Source organism: Triturus cristatus, chromosome 1_1, assembly GCF_964204655.1.
Source record: "Triturus cristatus chromosome 1_1, aTriCri1.1, whole genome shotgun sequence".
Classification (NCBI taxonomy): Eukaryota; Metazoa; Chordata; class Amphibia; order Caudata; family Salamandridae; genus Triturus; species Triturus cristatus.
This window is the reverse complement of record NC_140579.1, coordinates 60,384,182-60,399,360: the sequence shown is the minus strand read 5'-3', so window position 1 is coordinate 60,399,360 and position 15,179 is coordinate 60,384,182. Positions and strand designations below refer to the sequence as shown.

Here is a 15,179-nt window from a genome sequence, read left to right as displayed (position 1 = left end):
GGAGGGAGTGATCGGTTGGTATTGAGCCAATGCATTGTTTTGTTCTTTAACTCATGGTATGACTCAGTGATTTTTTCTTCAAGACTAGGTACCCCCGTCAATACAACTACATATGGTGCAGATTCTGGTGGAAGATCTATGGTGGGTAATTTGTAAACGTTACCATGGGAGTGATCAGTTCTGTTCACCTTTGCATTTATATTCTGTGCCATAGCATAGTCAGCTTTTGCATTGACATCAGAAGATTTCTGCGGGGGCATGACTCCTGTGTGTGGGTTTTGAGTGCCGCTAGTATTTGTGATATTTTCGATATAAGCAGTAGCCTCGCCTTTGCCCCGAGATGTTCCTGACAAGGGGGAGAAGGTTTTCTCTTTAGGATTGCTTACAGTGTTAACAAGAGGAGGATGTTCGCGGTGCTCTCTATATGAATCTGTTTTCATCAATTGATTAAGTTCAAGATTTGTTAGAGCAGTTTGTTCTAATTTCTTAAGACGCTCCTCTATCTTAGTAAGTCTATCCAAAATCGGACGGGTTGAATATTCAAAGAGTTCCCTTATTTTTAGATAAAAACCATCATCTATTTGCCTGGGTAGATCTGAATTAGCTTCAGTCAAGGGTAGGTCGACAGCCCCCAGAATATGATTAGGTGGAAATTTAACACTTTTTGGTTTAGTCGATCTTGGCTGGTTCCCCTTTTTCCCACGCGGGGCAGCCTTCTGTTTTGGCTTAGCCCCTGAAATTGGGGCAGGAGAAGATGAGACAACCTCAGAAGTTGCGTGTGTTTGAGCTCGAGTAGATACACCTTCTGATTGAGTAGTTGCAACATCAGCAAAAATAGATTCAGACCTGATAGTGCTTCTAGTTCCTTTGTCCCTTTTCCTTTCCGAAGTTAAGACCATAGAAGAGTCAGTACTTTCCCCCTCACTAATCGCACAATTAGTTGAAATAGAATTTGTATTATTGGCCACAGGTGTAACAGCTAGAGCAATTTTCCCTAAAGAAGAACGTTTGGCATTAAGAGGATCCAACGAGAGACGACGCTCTGTAAGATCGATTTCACGTTCTAATAAGTTAGTAGCTCTTACGATAAAATTGTCCAAAGTTCCTGCCATGGAGGTGCCAGCAACGGCACTCTTGGTCCTAGATATTCCTCCCGCAGTTTTCATAATAATTGCCTCCAGCAATTGAATTAATAACGTGCACGGGGGGTAGCCCAGCCCAGCGTCTCCAGTCTCGAACGGCCTCAAACGGCCCGCTCTTTGCCCGGTCTTCGCCCCGGCTCTCGTCCCGCGCGCGTCCCGCTTGTGCGCGGGACTAAACTGTACTCTTGAGAGTAGGGGCCGGAAGAGGAGGAGCCGGGAAGAGGAACCAGCTGCGGTGACCAGCGAGCAGCCTGGTCCTCGCAGTCCCGGCTCGGCGCAGTCCAGGTAGGATTTGGTGCCCCCCAAAGTAGCGTTGCGGTCCTTGAGTCACCCAACAGGTTCCGAGTGCAGTGATCCGTAGGAGTAGAGGGCAGTAGCAGACCCACGAGCGGCACTGTTTCTGATTTTTTAAATACAGGGTGAGAGCAATTAACTGCTGCCTTATATTTTCCTCTTGAAAGTTTCTGAAATTGGACGTAGCTGCTAGGCTGATTAAAAGAGCAATGTATTCAACCATGGAATCTGTGCTCTTGAAGACAACTTATGCTGCTCTTGTGTGCTAATCTTCATTGTAAAGTTCTCTTTCTTTGGGCTTGGCAGCTCTTCGGGTTGACTGAAAAGTCGCAGAGTCACCAGGTATGTCAGTAACTCATCACCAGTGTCACAACTAGGGAGGAGACTCACTGATTAGACCACGAGCTTATTGGCTCAAGAGATCTAACCAGCCGGGCAGCCTTCAATGTCCAACTGTCACAGAGCTGAACCCCACCTTCCTTCCAAAACAAAGGCAGAGTCTCTCAAAGTGATGGTGCATGGGCACAGCTTTTACTTGGAGTCCCTTTGCCTGTGTCAGCAGTGTGACACGGGTACTCTATGCGATGCAGCCACACTGAAGACAGCCGTAGAGACAGCAGCTTAAAGCAAGCATGCGACTGACACCGGTTGCAGAATAAGGGAAGCTCATAGCAGCAGCGCATAGCGAACGTACGGCTAGCTCTGGTCAGTAGCAAGTGTTTCTAACAAGAACATCCAGGTTTCTTTATAGGACAAAGACAGATTAAAGATAAATAGTGAAACAACAGCAACTTAAAATTTTAAAATGTAAAACAAAACCATGGGTAATGGTTCTTGTTAAGTAACCGCCACCACACAGGTTGAGGAGGAGAAGGGCGTTTATTGAACTTAGATCCTCAGGCACCAGCTGACAAGTGAAGTGCACTCAACATTCCACAGAGAGCTTCCCTTCAAGGTTCTACTGGAAGGTATGTACCAATGGGAGGAAGAGGGTAGGGGAGAACGGGAGATCGAAAGAAAGGAAAGACAGGGTGAAGGAAGGGTACACAGGAACAGGGTTAAACTCCTAGTTACAACAGTTCTCTTTTAGCTGAAACACATAATCTATGCACTCTCCCGCTGACATGTTTATTACTCGAGTAAAATTAAGTAGTGAAGTATAAAAACAGAAAACGTTTCTGAATGGTGCGGATAGATTCAAGGTTTAAAAAGTAATATAAACGATAGCTATTTAATAAACGCATTGATAAGTTGCTGTAAATAAAGAAAAAGGAAACAGATTCAGAAGGTTACGTTATTTAGTGCAATGCAGACAAACTCAAAAGATCTCCAGGTGACTTCTCACTTCTTCCATATGGAACTCTCCTACCTCTTCATCCAAAAGAGGATTTCAGGTATTGGTTTTCATCCCTACGGTTACATAACTTCACTTCGCTCTACTCATCCACTACTTCTAGAAACAGCCCCTACGAAGTGAATGACAATCTCTTTACTTTGAATAACTCTCTTCCCTCCCAATGCAATTTTATGTGAATCTCAAGCAATGTTGAGTGGTGCATGAAAAAGAAAAAATGAAGTTTAAATATATATATATATTTCAGTAGTTCCCTCTAGTTCTATAGATAGTTAACTCTCACCTTCAGTAGCTCCACATCCTGCTGATGACACTTCCCCTCTATCTCTGTGATCAGGTCCCAGAGAGTGGATTGCTGCTTCTCCAGTTCACGCAGTTTCTCTTGAATGTTCTTCATATTTTCTTTATGTTCCTTTTCCAGTTTGCTCAGAAGTTGTTCTTCTTCCTTGTCCAGAAACTGCTTCAGAAAGTCAAATGTTCCACGGATCACCTCTACCTGGCTCTTGAAGTTTCCCTCCATTAAAAACAGCCAAACAAAGCACATCATTTTTGGATTTGTATGCTACACACACGTAATCACATTTCCTGCATCTGACACAAACAGTGGGGCGCGCTTCACATACATACACATACAATTACATACCTAACCATTTCTTTGCGATGCAGAACACAGTCAAAGCATATACAATAAACTTGAGGAAAGACTCAGCAACGATTCAACTCTCTGTCACTCATTATTTGACCCATCTCCCAGCACAAGGTTTTGAACAGGGCTGAGTAAACCAAAGATTTAATAGGAATGTAGGCTGTAGGCCTTTAAAACCCATCAGTAGTGGATTTACTTACCAAAAAAACATTTGCAAAATAAAACGCTAGAAAAGGCAAATTAAAGTCTATACAATTACAAACACATACGGGAGGCTCTTAACTATTCAGTGACATGCTTTGCCAAGAGTGGAACCATCCATTAATCCTTTAATGCTGGATGGCTACAGTTGGCAAGAGCACTGGACATGGGCTAGTGTGGCAAGTTGTTGTTTAGCTCCAGTGATATCCCATCAAAGAAGGTTAAAAAGATTAGCGTCCCATGTATGGACAAAATACCTCTGCAAAGGTATACCGCACACACCTACTGAGTGGGTTTATAGGGCAGATGTTAGCAACTTGTCTTGTAATTGGCTCATAAAAAAAGGTGACCTGGACAACAGTATTCATCTTCTTCATGCACCAATGTGCTTCTAGCAGTACCGAGATGTGCACTCCGTGGCACACTATACCCTTGGTTACTGAAAGACGTTCCGGCAGTTTCCAGCTGACTCCAGCAATCTTCGCAGTTTTTAAAGTCGAGCCTGCAGGCAGCGCACATGCACTGTCACTATGGCGACAATCTATTGAATCAAAAAACAAAAAGTTCTAAAAAGGGGCTTTAAGTCCACCCATTACTTACCTTTCGTTAGCATCATATCACTCTTCTTTGCTGATTTTTCTATGAATAGCGTGTGAAAGGCGTCACTTCCTACCTAAATTAATTTCCTTGTGTGGAGCACGGACCAAATACACATTGATTTACCTTAATTAGTGTCCGTCCACTGCTCACGCTGTGATTGAGGTAATATTTTTTTTCTTTTTTGCCATTTTTATATAGCCAGACCACAACCTGACCTGTAAGTATTGGAGCTCCTTAAAAGAGTACAGTTCACATTAACTTTTTGTCTGTATAAGAGATTAAGGGCCATATGTAGGTAGCATCACATTTACCGATTCATAAATACCGAATTTTACCGATTCGGTATTTATGAATCGGTAAATGTGATGTAGGTAATCATTCGGTAAATTTTACCGAATCGGAAAAATTCGGTAAATATGAATCGGTATTTACCGATTCGGTAATGGGGCATACCTTCCCATTGATTCCTATGGGCCTGGAGGCCCATAGGAATCAATGGGAAGGTATGCCTCATTACCGATTCGGTAAATACCGATTCAGTAATGGGGGGAGCATATTCAAGGGTGGCAGGGTGTCACATTGACACCCTGTTGCACCTCTGAATCTTGCATGTGTGCACATGTGGCGCACATACATACCCTAAGGGCATGTATGTCTGCCACATGGCACTCTTAAATCTGCAAAAAATTACTTTTTGCAAGGTATTCGTTATTTATCACCAACCTTTATTTGGTGGTAAATAACGAATTTCTATTACTAATTTTCACTCTTTAGAGTGCTCCCTACATCTGATTTCAGGATTCGGTATTTACCGAATCGGTAGTTTACCGATTTCTTAATTTCCGATTCGGTAAATACCGAATCCAGAAATCAGCCCCCTACATCGCAAATGCCTAAATACCGGTCGGTAACGGGATATTTACCGAATTTCGGCCGTTACCGACCGGTATTTGGCTTCCTACATGAGGCCCTAAGTGATTTGCCCAGGATCACAGGATGCTGAGCAGAGACTCAAACCTTGTTCTTCCTTTTGTGATGGTCATTGCTGTTTTGTGGCAGCAAAAAATAATTTTCCGGATTTTGCACTCTTATTATTAATGCTGCACTTTTCAACCTAATATAACAAAATGTTTCTGAAGGTCGTTGCCCACAAGTCAGATATGTGGTTTCTCTTCCTCCTCTCTCATATAAAAACTGTAAACACTTCTGTATTTTTAGGTATTGTCTGCTTGTTAAATCTCTTGTATTTAAAAAAAAATATTCTAAGGAGCTTAGAATCCGCCCAGTATTTACCTGAACCTGCAATTGGTTGATTCCTATTTCGTTCTAATTTCCATGCTTCTGAATGGTCAGCACATCGACTTTGCACGTCTTGTTGCTCTGCTTTGCCTGTCCGTGCAGTGGCACAGTACAGCTTCAGGTCACTGGCTACTGGCCAGTGTCCTTCCACTGGCTGGTACTCTGCAGGTACTTTTTTCCCATTTACTAGCGAGCACTCCTGCGAGAGCATCTGCATGCAGTCTCCTCTCCTCCCAGCTTCTTGTTGCTGCTCCTTCTCCCACTCACTCTCCTCCCCGTTGCTGTTCCTCCCCCGCACGCCTGCCTCCTGTTTATTTACACACTTCTCAGAAAAACCTTAGAAAGCTCAGATTAAAAGTATAGCCCACTTCTAAAGAGCCCTTCCTTCACTCTTCTAAAAAAAAAAATTCTGTATGTGTTTGCATGTGCTGTGGTCCTATTCAATACAGCCCATCAATTCCTGTGGAGTCAAAGTCTGTTTTTCCTTTTTCAAGGGTGAAATAATCTTTGGAGCCCGTGATTCTGGCTATATGGCCTCCATAGTGTTGGCCTCCGTAGTAAGTGTTGGATCATGTCAGTACAGTGTGGATGTCTTTTTTTGTAGGTTAATAGCGCAAGTTCACCCTGATTGTATTGGAGCATTTAACATGGCCACAATATTTTTCGCAAAAGGGCACACACATTTTTAAAACAAGCATTGGCAAAGCCAATAGGTCTTGCCTTTGGGACCTTATAAGTGTTTAGCCATGCAACACTTGATGGTGTTGCACCAAGGATATTGTACTGGATAACTAAACACTTATAAGGTCCCAAAGACGAGACCTATTGGCTATGCCAATGCTTGTTTTTTTTAAAGGACAAGCAGTGCTATCATGCTCCGGCTGCCACTTAGAGGTGGAGAGAGAGAGCGGTGTGTAGAGAGAGAGAGAGAGAGAGAGAGAGAGGTGTGTAGAGAGAGAGGTGTGTGTAGAGAGAGAGGTGTGTAGAGAGAGAGAGAGAGAGAGAGAGAGGTGTGTAGAGAGAGAGGTGTGTGTAGAGAGAGAGGTGTGTAGAGAGAGAGAGGTGTGTAGAGAGAGAGAGAGAGAGGTGTGTAGAGAGAGAGATAGAGAGAGGTGTGTAGAGAGAGAGACGTGTGTAGAGAGAGAGAGAGAGAGAGAGAGAGAGAGAGAGAGAGAGAGAGAGGTGTAGAGAGAGACGTGTGTAGAGAGAGAGAGAGAGAGAGGTGTGTAGAGAGAGTTGTGTAGACAGAGATAAAGAGGTGTGTAGAGAGAGAGAGAAAGAGGTGTGTAGAGAGAGAGAGAAAGAGGTGTGTAGAGAGAGAGAAAGAGGTGTGTAGAGAGAGAGAGGTGTAGAGAGAGAGAGGTGTGTAGAGAGAGAGAGAGAGGTGTGTAGAGAGAGAGGTGTGTGTAGAGAGAGGTGTGTAGAGAGAGAGAGAGAGAGAGAGAGGTGTGTAGAGAGAGAGGTGTGTGGAGAGGTGTGTGGAGAGGTGTGTGGAGAGGTGTGTGGAGAGAGGTGGGTAGAGAGAGGTGTGTGTAGAGAGAGGTGTGTGTAGAGAGAGGTGTGTGTAGAGAGAGGTGTGTGTAGAGAGAGGTGTGTGTAGAGAGAGGTGTGTAGAGAGAGGTGTGTAGAGAGAGGTGTGTAGAGAGAGGTGTGTAGAGAGAGGTGGGTAGAGAGAGGTGTGTAGAGAGGTAGAGAGGTGTGTAGAGAGAGAGAGAGGTGTGTAGAGAGAGAGATAGAGAGACATGTGTAGAGCGAGAGAGAGAGAGAGAGAGAGAGAGAGAGGTGTGTAGAGAGAGAGAGAGAGAGCCGTAGCACAGGATGGCGGTTCCGTGCCTCTGTGCACCCCCAAAGGATCCAGGTGTGTTCTGGGGTCCGATTTTCATCCCCCTGCCAGGGATGAGGGTGCAGATATCAAAGCGATTGTCATGGCGGAATCGGAGGGACCGCAAAACACGTCCTATACGGCCGCCATCTTGGCCACCCCAACTTCTTTTAATGATATGCTTTATTGCAATCTCGTTATGCTCATGCTTTCTGTTTATTATTCCACTGGTGTCCTCCATACACCCATTTACCCATTTCTCTCCACCTCCTGCATATCTTGTGTCTATTGTATCGACTTTCATTCTCCACCCTGTTCTTTTCTTAACGGGGAAAAAAGCGCTATGTTGCTTATTTTTTTTAAACTTTAAGCCATGGAACAGGCAAAAAAAAAAAAACACACACACAATTGACAAAACCAATACATTTTCCAAAAACAATGCTTGTAGTTTTGAGCCAGGGCCTTTCAGTGCATTGCAATGTTGAACACTACAAACCATTAAGATGGTAAGTGGATGACAAAACGATGTCATGTTGCTGTGAAATATCAGAGACTGAAAAACTGCAGCCTTATCAAATTGCCACTAGTGGATCTTTGTTGTATTTAAAAGCCTCATGTTCAGTTTTACTTGTAGTGGTTGCCTTTAATAGGCGGCCTCCCTGTTTCCCAGGCCAATGTTTCTGCTTTCCCAGTTATTGCCCCTTTGAGAACAAAGAGACGCCTTGGGACTGAATGTTTTTCGCTTTTAAGTACAACAAACGTCTTTATATAACATGTAGCTGGTGAAAGAGGGACACATACAAAGACCAATAACACTTGTACATCTGGAGGTGAAGCAACTGTTGGCAATAAGCATTATATTCTGGTGCCATTACATTGTATTGTTGCGATTGATTTCAAACATTGCTACTCTACTCTACGCCACTTTACTCCCCTCTGATCTACCCTACTCTGCTCTACATCACTCTACTCTACGCCAGTGTTCTCCACCCAAACCACTCCATACCGCTATACTCTTTGCCATTCTACTTTACGCCACTCCACACTATGCTACCACTCTATGCCACTCTACGGCACCCCACTCTCTCTACTTTTCTCTACGCTACTCTGCTCAACGTTACTCCACTCGCCTCTACACCACTCCAAGCCCCTACACAACGCTCTAATCCACTCTGTTCTCCACCACTCCATCCTATGCCACTCCCCTCCACTCAACTTCACTCCATTCTACGCAATTCCACTCTACACTACTCTCCTCTATGCCACTGTTCTCTATGCCACACCACTAACTTTTAGCCATGCAGAACAGCAGTCACAGTGCTGTACAAAGTGGCTTAAACATTCCTTCTGCAGTCTGTTGGCCCGCCTACTGGACCGACTCCGGGGTTCTTGTAGCTGCCCTACGAGACTTCTTTTACTGCCAGCTACAGGGACTAGTTGAACGTTAGTTACCTATACCAGATTGGTAGAATAGTCGCACTGAACAACAAAGTGATGGTCTTCTCCACACCGCAGAAATGGTAATTTCCATCAGCCTTGGTTAAACCCGCTGAATGAAACGGCAGGTCTCCCTGCCCTTTAAGCATTTTCAGGTCTTTCTCGGTCCCTGGCTGGTGAGCACTTTTCTCTCTCTTACCTCAAGGTCTGTCATGAATACCCACCATATCTCTTATCTCCAATTCTGACTCAGAGTACCCCCTACTCGCATCTCTCTACAAACACAGCCAGGAATCCTCTCACCTCCACCTTTGATGCAGTCCTGCTTTCTTCCGCTGCCCATGTTTGAAGCCTCTTCAGGTCCTTTTTCAGTTGTTCCACGTGGCCATGAAGTGTTTTCTGAAGAACAGTCCAAGTGTTAATATATCCAACACCTGTTATGCATATTAATAGTTAGTGAAATTATTCCCAGCAAGCATGAACATTTCAGCTGTGCACCTGCCCTTATGATTCTACAGACTGTATTTGTTGGCATAAATATTGTACACACTGTACTCGCAAGTCATTAGGTCTAGAGTCCACTTAGCCACGCTCTCCACTAGGCTGTCACAAAGGAGAACATCAACTGTTATAGGAATGTGATGTCACATAGACTCTTCGCATTCTGCTACCCCACCAAGAGTTATTTTCTGTTTGTCCTTCTTAGAAGTCTTCCTCAAAACATACAGAACTCTCATCTGCTGCAGACATGCAACACCTCAAACACTGCCTGCACCTCATCCAGACCTGATGACCAGCACCTACCTGAAGCTCAACCCCACCATGACAGAGATCCTTTTATAAGCCAATAGCAGCAAGCAAGAACCAGTACAAACCCACCTCAATGACATGGACCTGCAAGAATTAGAACCCAAACATTTCACCCAATGCCAAGTCACTCAGATGTGCACTTAGCACTGATCAGAATCTCAAGGAACACATCCCCAAGAAAAGACTGTCTGATACCAGCTCTCTACAGGGTAAAGTGAAATCATCCCTCCTAGACAGGGACTTCATAACTGCTTTACAAGCCCTCATACTTGCTCATCTAGACAGTGGCAATGCTACTTATACACGGCATCCCAGATCCACACTGTTCCGCCATTAGAGGCACATAACACACTGCAACACACCTAGTGAAGGCCATGAAAAAATAGGACATTACTAGGCTCCCGATGCCAGGCCGCACCACCTTAAAACAAGTGCATTTACAAAGCCATCATAACATGCAACCCCAGGACATCTGGTTGACAAGCTCAGCATCTTTGGTCGGTCTTGGTACACCCCTGGCTATAACACTATCCGCCAGACAGGAAAAAAATGCACACAAAAAAAAGGAAAAAATAAGCAACCACCCTTCTTTATCTCTGCACCAAGGAACTGCAAAACATCTCTATATCAAGCAAAACTGTCCAAACCCGGCTCCAGTCTAGAGAAGAGATGAAGGCACACCTCTTTAAAACAAGCATTGGCATAGCCAATAGGTATCGCTTTTGGGACTTTATAAGTATTTAGTTATGCAACTGTTGTGTGTGGTTGTGTGTGTTATTGTGTGTGTGTGTGTGTGTGTGGTTGTGTGTGTGTGGTTGTGTTTGTGTGTGATTGTACTTGTGTGTGTGTGGTTGTGTGTGCTTGTGGTTGTGTGTGCTTGTGGGTGTGGGTGTGGTTGTGGGTATGTGTGTGGTTGTGGGTATGTGTGTGGTTGTGGTTGTGTGTGTGTGGTTGTGTTGTATGTGTGTGGTTGTGTGTGTGGTGGTTGTGTGTGGTTGTGTGTATGACTGTGGTTGTGTGTGTGGGTGTGTGTGGGTGTGTGGGGGGGGTGTGTGGGGGGGTGTGTGGGGGGCGTTGTGTGTGTGTGTGGTTGTGTGTGTGTGTGGTTATGTGTGCTTGTGGTTGTGTGTGGGGGTGTGGGGGTGGTTGTGTGTGTGGTTGTGTGTGTTTGCGGTTGTGGGTGTAGTTGTGGTTGTGTGTGTAGTTGTGGTTGTGTGTGTAGTTGTGGTTGTGTGTTTGTGTGGTTGTGTGTTTGTGTGGTTGTGTGTGTGCGTTGTGTGTGCTTGTGGTTGTGTGTGTATGGTTGTGTGTGTATGGTTGTGTGTGTGTGTGGTTGTGTGTGTGTGGTTGTGGTTATGTGTGTGGTTGTGGTTGTGTGTTGATGTGGTTGTGTGTTGTTGTGGTTGTGTGTGTAGTTGTGGTTGTGTGTGTACTTCTGTGTGTGTGGTTGTGTGTTTGTGGTTGTGTGTCGGTGTGGTTGTGTGTGGTTGTGTGTGATTGTGGTTATGTGCTTGTGGTTGAGTGTGATTGGGTGTGTGGGTATGTGTGCTTGTGTGTAGTTGTGGGTGTGTGGGTGTGGTTGTGTGGGTGTGGTTGTGTGTGTGTGGTTGTGTGTGGGTGTGGTTGTGTGTGGGTGTGGTTGTGTGTGTGTGTGGTTGTGAGTGTGTGTAGTGTGTGGTTGTGAGTGTGTGTAGTGTGTGGTTGTGTGTGTGTGTGGTTGTGTGTGTGGTTGTGTGTGTGTGTGGTTGTGTGTGTGTGTGGTTGTGGTTGTGTGTGTGGATGTGTGGGTGTGGGTGTAGGTGGGTGTGGGTGTAGGTGTGTGTGGTTGTGTGTGTGATTGTGGGTGTGTGTGTGGTTGTGGGTGTGTGTGGTTGTGGGTGTGTGGGTGGTTTGTGTGTGTGCGCTTGTGTGTGTGCTTGTGTGCGGTTGTGTGTGGGGTTGTGTGTGTGTGTGGTTATAGTTGTGTGTGGTTGTGGTTGTGTGTGTGTGGTTCTGAGTGGTTGTGGTTGTGTGTGTGGTTGTGGGTTGTTGTGGTTGTGTGTGTAGTTGTGGTTGTAGTTGTGTGTGTGTGTGTTATTGTGTGTGGTTGTGTGTGTGGTTGTGTGTGTGTGGTTAAAGTTTTAGTCACTACACAAAATGAAATCCATTTTATCAGTGTTGCCAGTGCTCCTTTATGTTTAATGCCCTAAATGAAACAATGTTATAAGCATCAAAGGGCTGGCCAAGAAGGGAGGGGGGGAATGCGAGGAGCAGAGGGGAATGGGAGGAGCCCGAATGAAACTGACGAAAAGGAGCCAGAATGAAAGCAACGAAAAGGGAGGAGTGAGATGCGAGCAGAGCATCAAAGGGCTGTGCGAAAAGGGTGGGGTGAATGCGAGGAGCAGAGGAGCCACAATGAAACTGATGAAAAGGGAGGAGGGAGATGCGAGCAGAGCATCAAACGGCTGGGCGAGAAGGGAGGGGGGAATGCGGGGAGCATCTGTGCATGTGCACGCCATCGTGCACTCAAGCTTGTAGCCAGCAAGACCATGCGGGTAGCACTTTGAACACTCACCTACTAAAGTCTCTCCGTGCAGCGCATGCGCGCTGACTCAGTGAGACTTAACACTATATTACGATGCATTTGCAAGACACCAGCTGCTGTTCCAATCACGTTGACAGCATCTAAGCTTTTCACACTGGTTGGTTTCTGCTGTACAGCTACCACAAACAACTAAAAACACCACAGAAAAAATACTCAACAAAAATATTAATTACATTGGAGAGGATTTTACTGTAGAAAATGCAAAAAATAGAGTAATCCAGGAGCCAACACAGTATACCTTTTCTCCCAAAAATGTTATTCTTCAGTATGCACTTTATACACCAGGCTGCTCCCTAACTGCTCTCCCATACATTCCAGGTTCAGGTATACCAAACACTTCCCTCATTGAGGATTCACAGATGTAAATGTAAATGTCAAGGTACTTATAGAGCGCACTGTCACCAGACGGCCACCTTGCAGTGTCGCCTTTGCGGTTTCCTGGCGCTGATACTCATACCGCTGTGGAACCCATCCTGGCTTTCCCTTTGAAGTGTCCACTCCTGGGCACCCCCAGGGTGAAGCCAGGCATCCTTAGCGCTGTTGGGGCCGGTGTGGAGGCTAAGCAAGCTATTGCCCAGAGTTGCAGCGTGGGGCCCGTGATTAGAATAGGCACCAAGGCGAGAATAGACAGGTCAGAGGAAATTGAGCCCGAGCCCCGCCGAGGCGGGAATCGAACCCTGGTCCCTGACCAGAACTCTGCTTCAGGGTCTGCCGCTCTAACCATTGAGCCACACTCCTCCACAGATATGGGCAAGTCTAAAGATTACCAAGAAGTGAAACAGAAACCTACTATTTTCCAGAACGTATTCTAAAAGAAAAACAACGTTCCTATTTACAGTTAAAAAAAATAACATTTTTCTTCTGCATCTCCCATGTACATTTAATTCATCAAACAGTCTGAATGCTTCTTAGGTTTCTCTTTCTCTCCTCTTCCTCAGTTTTTTTGTTATTCCTTAACCTATATCTTTGGATAGTCTCTGATTTTGCATAACTTTGTCACTCGCTTTAACTGCTCCACTCTAAATGTAGTTACAACAAAGGACTCGTGTATAGATTAAGTGAACAACTTTTTCCCTTTTAATGGGTTCCAGAACTGAGACCTCTTCTCTTTTCCAGCCAATGCTTATCTTCTTTACAGAATTACATCTCCTAATATTTGTTGTAATCCATGCAGATTCTTCTAGTCAAAATGTTCCTTTCATTATCAAATCTTTCATTCGCTTTACCCACTTTTCCTCTTTGGTATCATTCATTAACATTCTTCACTCTGGACCCACAAATGTGTTTAGTTTCCTTCCTTTTAATAGCGCAAAAGGTACTCTTCCCTGGAGAGCATGTAGGGAACCCTATTTGCATCCATTCTCTCCTGCAACTGTTCCCAATTCCTCCCACAGCTTTTTGCCAACTGCATTCCTTCTTTTACCACTTTGTTCAGTCTTTCAACACTTCTATTTGCTTCAGGGCAGTTCAGTGCTATTTTCTTATGTATGCATGTATGTATGCATGTATCCGTGTTGGTATGTGGGTGCATATCTGAAATATCAATATTGCAAACCTAGCAAAACAGCAGAGGGTGCTATACAGGGTCACAGTAAAGAATTAAGTCAGTAAATGAAAGGAGAGGACACTGGGTTGTGGACGGTTAGTGCACTAAGTGGTATTGTCCTTTAAAGAAGTGTCTATTTAAATGTTTCCTAAAGTTGAGCAGAGGGGAAGCGGACATGATAGATATGAGGGTAGAATTCCCAATACTGGGAGCATACATGGAAAAGGCCTGCTGCCCTGTTTTCTTTCTTTTTGTAAACCTCTTAGCCTGATGGCTGCAGGAGTGCAGTGCACCACCTGAGATGGTCAGCTTGTCTGCGAGATAATCATGAAGGTTTTGTAACTGATGCAAATGGTTTTGAAAATAGTGCAGGTCGGTAAGAGGAGCTAATGGAGTTTCATCATGAGGGGGGTGATGTGATCATGTGACTTCAGGCCTTGGATAGACTTGCTACAATGCGTAGAAAGCCCTAGATTGGTGCCAGTGAGGAGTCTGGGAGGTCATGGAACAGGGTGTTACTATTATCCAGATGCATGAGTATGAAGTCTTGGAGTGCAGTTCTGAAAATGCTTTCTGGAAGAAATTGCTTCATTTTCTTTAGAGGAGAGAGCTGGTACCGGGTCTTCCTTTGTGGTTTTTTTTTTTGCATGCTTTCCTTTAGTATGAGGTTGGCGTAGAGCGTGAATCCAAGTGATTTTGCATTTAATGAACGGTGGGGTTCAAAGGCAGTTAATGTCATCAAGCCAGGTTTGTAAAGTCTCTTATTAGTTGTTTTTGGAAATTAAAAAAGTAATTCTATCTTGACTACAGTGAGCTTCAGGGAGGATCTGGAAATCCAGATCTGGATGAACGGCAGGAAGTGTTTGAGGCATTAGGTGTCTAAAGCAGAGGAGTATTTCAACTACAGCTGCGTATCATCAGCATATTGGTGAATCTTGATGCTGTTATCTGTGAGTAGAGCACAAAGCAGCTAAATGTTGAGGCTGAAGATGACTGGGGACTTTATCACAGCCGGACTGGGACCAGAAACCAGCCCTGGCAATTCCGCTCGAACGACCAGCCGGAGGGGGGCTGTGGCGAGTGCTAGTGTCAAACACCACTGCCGCATTTTTAACAGGGGGCAGATATTGCAGCACTGCTGACAAAACAGGCCCCCTGTAACAAAGGCGGCCCCCACGGGTCAAAAAACACCCCCTTACCCACCGGGAAAATGCCTGATGCCCGCTACGGCCAGTCTGGCCCTGGACATTATGGAATCTTGGGGGACTCAGCAAGTGATACGGATCTTTTGGGACCTGGGGGTGCTCATATGAACAAACAAGTGCTGGTTGGAAAGGTGAGAGGACAACTAGGGGAGGACACTATCATTAAATCCGATTCAAGACTCCTGGGTGCATATGAGGATGGGTTGGTCAACTGTGTCGAAGGGAGCGGAGAGGTCCAG

General features: G+C 45.0%; 1 protein-coding gene across 1 annotated transcript in view; it reads right to left on the bottom strand.

The window, feature by feature from the left end:
- LOC146869399 (E3 ubiquitin-protein ligase TRIM39-like) overlaps nucleotides 1–15,179 on the bottom strand; it is a 287,587-nt gene that overhangs the window by 255,219 nt on the left and 17,189 nt on the right. Inside the window, exons 2-3 of the mRNA XM_085599736.1 lie at nucleotides 9,099–9,194; nucleotides 3,074–3,304 (exon numbers count right to left, since the gene is read on the bottom strand). Of these exons, the coding sequence (XP_085455862.1) occupies nucleotides 3,074–3,304; nucleotides 9,099–9,194 (327 nt within the window). The remainder of the gene's footprint in view (nucleotides 1–3,073; nucleotides 3,305–9,098; nucleotides 9,195–15,179) is intronic.